An 8990-nucleotide genomic window follows, 5' to 3' on the forward strand; every position below is an offset into this window, starting at 1 on the left:
TGTCGCGAGCCGGCGACGCAGAGCACTGTCCAGCAGTGTCTCAAACCTGAAAGAGCAGCGGGGTGGAGATGGGGCAGAGAGAAAGGAAGGACGCCAAGACAAGAGTCTGATCAAGGCGGCGTTTATTGCCGGCAAGCACCGGCCTTTTAAAGCAAAAAACCACAAACTATTATGGGATGGTTTTACCATAGTAACTGAAAGGTCACACAGGAAAAGAGCAAACAGGTTCACCAAAACAACCCACCGTGAGTAGTAGTAACCCGGACAACCACACATCTAAAGGTCAGAGACAAGAAATTGTAACTTTCAGGAATTCCACAAAGGAAACACTCTACCTGCTAAACTGGAGAAACTTAACACATATGGAGTTACTAGAGTTAACAATACTTACAACCAGTACTCATGATCCCCACATGCACCCAAAAACCTTGCTAAATTCTATTATTCTAATATTTACTGTAAATCCTTTTCTATTTAGAAAAACTAACATTTTGTTTTATTGACTTTTGATATTTAAAAACAAACTTTAATGTGGAAATTTTTAAACAGAAGAAACAATAGGAAAGAAACTTCAAATGGGAAGGGGACAAGGGAGGAGGGAGGAAGGAAGGAAGGCAAGAAAAAAGTGCAAATAGAAGGAAAAATGGAAATAAAGCTTTTGTACATAGGAAGAGGAAAAGGGAAGGGGAAAAAAGAGGTGGGACGTATCATGTACAGGTGCAGATCCCTATGATGAGTGTTACCATTATATGTGCCTAAAATGTACCAATGTTTTGCTGTTAAAAAAATAGAAACATAGTGAATCCCATTGTTTCTAGTACCCAGCTCCAACAATTTCTTGTTCCTGTTTTATTTATCCTCACTACCACTTTTTTCATTTTGCTGGGATTTTCCTTATTTCAGATTTTTTTTTTCTTTTTTTTGTACTGAGGATCAAACTCAGGATCTTGTGCTTGCGAGGCAGGCACGGTGCCAGAGCTAAACCCCGGCCCTATTTCAGATTTTTTTTTAACCCATATGTATTCCAATATATAGCTCTAAACAGACAGAGCTTTTTCTTTTATTTTAAAACACAATAGTACCATATAATACAAACAAAAAAATTCCATAATACCTGTCCCATGTTCAGTTTGTCTCAAAAATGGAATCTACCAGCAACCCATTCAGGACCCCTCCCCAGTTCCTCAGGAGGTAACCCCCTTCCCCATTCTTACTCCCTATTCCTATTCCCCTTATTCCCCAATAAATTTTCCTTTTTTTTTTTGGTACTAAGGATTGAACTCGGGTCTTTGCGCTTACAAGGCAGGCCACCGAACCGCTGAGCTAAATCCCTGGTCCTAAATTTCCTACTCTTAACTTCTGTTGTTCCTTAAAATTCATTCTTCGGCTTTGGTGTTGATGAACTCAGTATATCTGGTATCTAGCAGGTTGGGAGCCACATTTATTTCCCCTATATCAATGGGATCCAAATTCCATGTTTAAGGAACTCCCCTCAGCTCCCACAGCGGGGCATGGTGTCACTCGCTTGAGATCCCTGAACTCTGGGAGGCTGAGGCAAGAAGATGGCAAGTTCCAGTCCAGCCAGGGCAACTTACTGACTGAGCAAGATCCTGTCTCAAAATAATTATAATAATAATAAATAAATTTAAAATTCAGTCTACCACTGGTTTGTAAAAAATCAGGATCCAAACAAGAACATCGCATTGCATTTAATTCATACAGTTCCTTTTCTCACTCTTGTCTCCATGGCATTTGTTAAGGAATCTTAAGTCATCTGTCCTGTAGAATTTCCCTCTTGGTGATTGATTTGTAATTTTAACTGTGTAATCATTTTCATAGCGATGCTTAATTTGCTCCTTACGTTGCCAGTTCCACCTAACAGCCTGATTGGATAACTTTTACTTTTATTTTTGTTTGCTTGTTTTTTCAAGAATACTTCATGGGACTTTTTTACAGGAAGCATATGTTGTCCCTATTTTGCAGACAAGATATGAAGGTGTGCGCAAGCATATTTTTTCTTTTTCTTTTTTTTTTTTTTGGTACCAGGAATCAAACTCAGGTCCCTGCACTTGCAAAGAAAGTGCTGGAAGCACTGAGGTAAATCCCCAGGCTTTTTTTTTTTTTTAAGGGGGATTGAATTCAGGACCTTACGCTTGTGAGGTAAGTGTGGTGCCCCCCAACCATATGTATCTTTTTAACTTGTTCTTAACTTTAATGCAAGTATTTTAAAAATCTTACCATTCAATTTTTTTTTTTCCTTTGGTACCAGGGATTGAACTTGGGTCCTTGCGTTTGCAAGGCAGGCAGCAGAACCATTGAGCTAAATCCCCAGCCTCAATATTTTTTTTCTAAGATTTCTCATATGCATTCTAATTTGTCTGCTCTAGATACCGTGCTCTTTTAAAAATCTTAGCAGTTGGGTGATACTGAGGATACTGAGTCCTTTTTCTTCAGTCTATTCCTCATTAGCTTTTGGGGGGGGGCTTGAGACAGGGTCTATATAGTTGAGAGTTGTGGCCATCACAACACAAACATGCCTGAGTTGGGGAGTGAGGATTGAGAAAGCAAAGAACACTCAAGCCTGAGTGGAGACCAAGAGAAGTCTGATTTATTTCACAGAAACAGCACCTTTTATAGGCTCACATCAACATGAAGCACCAAGCAACTATTTGTATCTTTTATGCAAAGACCGGATTTTCTGACTCTTTACAAAGAACGTAAGATCTATGGCTGTCTCTTTGAGTTTCTCCCATTGCAGGGTCAAAAAACAATTTTAACAAGCAGAGTCCTAGAAATGTAACAAATGTTACATAGATTGTATCAATGCCTTGAGTGTAGAGGTGAAGAAGTTTCCTTCTAAATGTCAAACACCTAGAGGGCCATGTCCGGGCTCCCACATAGACTGTCCTAGAACTCACTATGTAGCCCAGGCTGGTTTTGAACTCACAGCAGTCCTCCTGCCTCAGCCTCCCAAGTGCTGGGATTACAGGCGTGCACCACCACATCCGGCTCCTCATTAGCTTTTAATTTAAACCCTTGGGATGGAAATAAAATTTGAAGAGAATGTTCGTCCAGAGAAAATACCACTCTTTGATGTAGGCAAGAGGAGCCCCTGCCCTGGACCCACACTTCAGAAAACTTTATTCTGACCTCTGGCTCTCTCTTCCGTGAAGGAATCCTTGCGTCAAGGTGACATCCAAATAGCCCAGGTGACCCTTTCTACACGTGCTTCTAACACCCAAATAGCCCAAACAACCGCAGGCCTAATGGTAGGGCCTGCTCAGGCCCTAGACTTCTAACAGGTGAACTGAGCCAACAATATATACCAGAGGTGTGGGCAGAACTTAAGACACAGGAGATGGGGAGTCCAAATATATACCAGTTCTTCATGATGCAGAAGAAATCAAAGCCTGGGAAGAGAAAAGTGGCAGCCAGTGGGTCAGAGGTCTGTTCTTCCTGCCTTGCCACTGCCATGTTTTAATATAGAATTCCAAATTCAAACCTGGCATTCAAGGTTATTATGAAGTTAAGTTTGTCAAAGTAAGAAAATAAAACCATGTATTTAACTTAGATAGCTTGATTTATAATTTTAAAATGTAAGGCAAATTGTATATGGGCTTCAATTTATACTCTAGTGGAAACCAAACAAATATTGGCTAGGAACCTGACTAGTGAATTTAGAACTTAGCTGAAATTGTATTTCATCAGTACTATTAGATTTTATAATCTGGTCAGCATTCAGTGTGACATCTGTTAAGACATACAACACCCTGAACTGTGACCCCAAACATTAGAATTTAGAGATTAAGAGAGGGATTTTTAATTCAGTGAAGTCTTGACTTAATCCTTCTAAACTTCAATTCACTTGTAATATTAGAGTAAGAGCTGGCTGATGACACAGGCCTGTAATCCCAGCACTCTAGGAGGTCGAGGTAGGATGATTATTTAGTGACTCAGTGGCTAGTTATGTAGCTCAGCATTAATAAGGCCCTGGGTTCAATCCCTAGTTTGGCAAACAAGAACAAATGGGGGGCGGAGAACAGGGCCCACCTCATAAGACTAGGTAATACAAATTAAGTGCTAAACTTAGTGACTAATAGCATGTGAGCAATAAAGTGCAGCTATTTTAAAGGAAAAACTACTAGCTAGGCACTATAGTAAGTTCTTTATCTGCAAAAATCACAAAAATGCTAATTTTAAAGCAGATAGATACTTTTAAGGCAAACATAAATGATCTTTAAATAAACCTAGCTTGTCAGAGAGGCAGAGAATTTACTAATCCCACTCTGCACAGGCGAAAATTGACTCACAATTTCCAAAGACCTGCTCACTTTCTGGAAGGTCGTAATGTGATCGGCAGAGGCACTATTAGAGCAAACTGACTTCTACTTCACCAGTCTCCTCAGTGCCACCCTGCCCCTGACAGAAGTCTAATACTGCTTCTTCAACAAATGTTAAGAGCCAGACGTCCTAAATTGTTAATCCTATGTGAAGTATAAAAAAGAAAAGGCTGTTAGTGTTTTTCTAAAGAACAAAGGCATGATAGATTTTTTTAAAGTAAAGCATTAAAGGACTTTAAATTTGAAAATTTTGTTCAAGGGGTATTTCACAAAATTTGCATAAAATTATTATGTCTATCTTAGGTAGAATATATGTTGCAAGAAAAGCAGGAGGTTTATCTGATTTTTTCCCTACATCATCTAGAATCACGCACATGATACCTTCTCAGTAAATATTTACTGAATTGACAACTCTAAGATCAAGTAGTATCAATGTCATTCTCTGTGGTATATGCTACAGTGCAGGAAGGGCAGTCATTAAATTGAGGCGTCTGAAACTGCTCAACTACTTTTCACCTACAAAAAAGGGCACATTCAGATGGATCAACCTGTTTTTTAAGGAATGGTATAAAAAAAAGTTAACAGATTTTGTGAAAGCTAAGATAGAAATGAAAGAACTTTTTCTCAAAAGAAAAAAAAATGATACGAAATAATTTGCCAGACTTCCAGCCATACATTGAGATTTTTCTCAAGAATCATCAGTAGCTCCCATACAAGTCAAAAACTCAGCTAGGCTTTGTCTTTTTCTGCTACTGGGGATTGAACACAGGGGGCTTCTGCATGGAACTACATCTCCTGCCCAAGTTGCTAAACTGCCCCAGCTGGACTTCACTGAGTGCCAAAATTAAAGCATGCACCACCACACATTGATGAGGCATTTTTAAAGATCATCATGCACATTTTTTTGCTTTTTAAAATTATTCCCATTTTGGTATTTATTATAATACACAGATGTGTAAATAAGCAAAATGTCTTTAGGACAAACTATCTTTCTCTTTATTAGCTAATTCTAATTTCATGCAATGCTCAAATATCTAATTAGGTCAAATTCTTACTTTTTTTTTGGTTTTTTGAGACAGGGTTCTGCTGTATCATTGAGGTTGGCTTTGAACTCACTAAGGTAGTCTAGGCTGACCTTGAACCTGTGATCCTCCGGCCTTAGCCTCCTAAATGCTGAATCATAGGCATGTGTCATCATGCCCAGCACTAATTAGGTCTAATTGTAACATGTTTGCAGTTTGGTTGGTTGGTTGGTTGGTTGATTTTTTTTTTCCATTTCCGGTTACTGAACCCAGGGCCTTCAAACTGTGCTATATCCCCATCTCTTTACTATTTATTCTGAGACAAGGTCTTGCTAAGTCACTAAGTTGTCCAGGCTAGACTCAAACTGGTAATCCTTCTGCCTCAGTCTCCAGAGTGCTAAGAGAATAAGCATATGCTACCATGCCTGGCTCCAATTCTAATACTTGAATAAAATAAGTTCTAGTTCTAGAGATCAGATTAAAAAGCTAAGCTACTGAGGCAGGAGGACCACTGCAAATTCAAGACCAGCCTGGGCTACACCGTGAGTTCCAGAGCAGTCTGAACTACATAGTGAGACCCTGTCTCAAATCACCAAAAAAAATAAATAAATAAAAGCTAATCTAGGTATATTATGTTTTTCAATACTCAAAACATACTGGCTCTAAAAGCAATTGATCCAGGGCTGGGGATTTAGCTCAATGGCACTGTGCCTGCCTTGCAAGTGAAAGGTAGCGAGTTTGATTCTGGTACAAAAATAAAATAAAAAGTGATTGATACACAAGAACTTTACATTTGTTTTCTTTGTCACTATAAACATACTAACATTAATATATTTCTTCACATAATTACTTCAAGAGCTATCTCACTAGGTATGGTACTACCACACACCTGTAATCACAGAATTCTGGGAGCCTGAGGCAGAAGGAACACAAGTTCAAGCCCAACCTGGGCAATTTAGTGACTTAGCGAAACTGTCTCAGAAATGAAAAGATCTGGGATACAGCTCAGAGAGAAGGCCCTGGGTTCAATCCCTAGTACCCCCTCCCCACAAAGATGTCTCAAAAACATTTTTCTATAAATATAGACAACTGGATTTCTGAAAAGTAACCAGAAAAATCTTGTGTTTTACCAATGGCCTTTCCTTCACACTTCCAAGAAAAATCCAGGCCCAAATAGGTTTACTAATGTAACTTAAAAGAGAAAAAAATAAACAATATATCCAAGTAAACCCGCACTACATTTCTGGAAATCAAAGAATACCTACCTAAATGTAACAGTTTCAAACTTCTGTATACAGGGCCAGGGATTTAGCTCAGTGGCTCAACCACCTGCCTCGCAAGCACAAGGACCTGAGTTTGATCCCCGGTACCAAAAACAAAACAAAAACAACAAATTTCTGTATACAATTTTGTGCACCCAGACATTAACACAACATTCCAAAAATCAGAACTTTTAAAAATACATGAAACAAAATATCTAGTTTATAAGAGATTTTAATGTCAAGTCAAATAAAATTTACATGATTAAAAAGCTGTCATATGTTCTTATATCATGTAATACGTGTGTGTGTGTGTGTGTGTGTGTGTGTGTGTAAAATGAAGAATAATTTCCACATAACATCAAGTGATTTTTATCTTCTCACATTCCAAATTAAATGTTGGCCTAAAACTAGCTATTTGGCCATGAATGATGATAAGTAAGGGTAACACGAATCACCAACTGGTTTCTTTCCAAGTTACCAAATGTCACAAGTTCATCATTTTCTTGTTTGTGATCCCAAAGCTGGTAGCATTTTCATTTCATCCACTCTGTTCTTATGTATTTGAAAAGCTGGTGTTATCCATCTACCACAGGAGCACTGTTCACCATACCAATTGAAGGAACCCAACTTGGCATAGCATTTTGGGCAAAGAAGCTGAAATAAAGAAAATGTTATTTGCTTCATAACTATCTTTAGCAATATAGGATATAAAAATAGTTAAGACATGGGACATGGCTCATATCTTCAAGGAACTTATAATCTAAGAAGTGATAAGAAATGCATTGGAAATTTACTGTAATCAATGATGGGCTACAATTATTGCATAAGAGGCATTTTGTACTCGAGAAAAAGATGAATTCCAAGTTGAAGGGAAAAAAATTAAGCCTACAATTCAATTAAGGAAATTTCTATGAATGTGACATATGTACATGGCTTTTAATCAGGCTGCAATGTAAGATTTCAAATAACATCATGGCTAAAGGATAGAAAAGCATAATAGTATTCTCATGTTGTATTACTGATAATGACAGCATACAAGTGAGATTCCTGACTATTTAAAAACAAATAAATTGATGTTCCAGTAAAATAGGTAAATCTAAAAATGCTTAACAAGTCCATTGTATTTTGCCTAATGTAGTTACGACGTTATTCTTTTTTGTGGTACCAGGGATCAAACTCAAGATCTCATACTCGCCAGTCAGGTGCTATGCTGCTGAGCTACATCCCCAGCCCTTCAGCATTATTCGTATGGAACTTTAATTTGTATGTGGTACAAAATAGGGTTTTTTATTTTTAATCATGAGCTACAGAAAGTGTAGACATAAAAGTCAGAAACCATAAATGAAACAAGATTTGATTATATAAAGATCTCAAATTTTAGACTGATAAAATATCCCACAAATCTGAGATAAGCGAGACCAGAGAAAATATTTGTAGTATATTAAATGAAACATCTAGAATATATTAAAAAAAACTCCTGTCAATCAATAAGAAATATAAAGCCTATAGTAAAATGGGCCAAAAATATGAAATCAATTTACAGAAAAAGGAAGTATACATGGCTAGTAAAGATACTGCTCCTCAGGGTCAGGGATTTAGCTCAGTGGTTCTGCTGCCTGCCTTGAAAGTACAAGGTCCCAAGTTCAATCCCTGGTACCAAAAAAAAAAAAAAAAGATACTGCTTCTCAGATATATAATGGATGTTGGGAAATGGGAAGAAGGTGTTCAAATGGGAAGGGGAACAAGGGAGGAGGGAGGGAGGAAGGAAGGAAGGGACAAGAAAAAAAGTGAAAGTAGAGGAAAAAATGGAAACAAAGTTTTTGTATTATAGAGAGGGGAGGGGTCTTGGGGGGGAGGATAAAATTAAATTTAAAAAAAAAGATACTGCTCCTTAGTAATAGTCATGAAAATACAAAGTAAACATTTTAGGATTAGCACTTTTCATCATACAGTCAGGGATTTCATCCTACCAGTTTTATAATATCAATGGGTATATACATTCACTTAGTGAAAAGCAAGTATATATGGTCATTGTGAATGTCAACCTGAAATATTACTAACATACAAGCCATGAATTCTACTTGTAAATATATACATTATACAGACTACAGAAAATTCAACTATGAATATAAAGAAGTATATACAAATGTGATTTGGAATCTTTCACAAAAAAATCTTTCCTGAATGTATGTGTTTTCCAGATTAAAAAGGCAGCATACCAGAAACAAAAAAGAGAAAAAGATAAATTGGATTTCATCAAAATCCCAGCACTCTGGGAGGTTGAGGCAGGAGGACTGCAAATTCAAGTCCAGTCAGGGCAACTCAGTAAGACCTTGTATCAAAATTAAAAAAAAAAAAAAAAAAAA

At 37.5% G+C, this 8990-nt stretch overlaps 1 protein-coding gene and 1 long non-coding RNA gene across 2 annotated transcripts in view; one reads left to right on the plus strand and one right to left on the minus strand.

The window, feature by feature from the left end:
• Positions 1-8990, plus strand: part of LOC117286853 — a 17794-nt gene that overhangs the window by 3429 nt on the left and 5375 nt on the right. The window lies entirely within an intron of this gene.
• Dusp12 (dual specificity phosphatase 12) overlaps positions 6849-8990 on the minus strand; it is a 7836-nt gene continuing 5694 nt past the window's right edge. The window contains exon 6 of the mRNA XM_010616990.3: positions 6849-7278. Within this exon, the coding sequence (XP_010615292.1) occupies positions 7120-7278 (159 nt within the window). The 3' untranslated portion in view covers positions 6849-7119. The remainder of the gene's footprint in view (positions 7279-8990) is intronic.

The sequence above is a fragment of the Fukomys damarensis genome, unplaced genomic scaffold (genome assembly GCF_012274545.1).
Source record: "Fukomys damarensis isolate Sample0158 unplaced genomic scaffold, DMR_v1.0_HiC HiC_scaffold_19, whole genome shotgun sequence".
Lineage (NCBI taxonomy): Eukaryota > Metazoa > Chordata > Mammalia > Rodentia > Bathyergidae > Fukomys > Fukomys damarensis.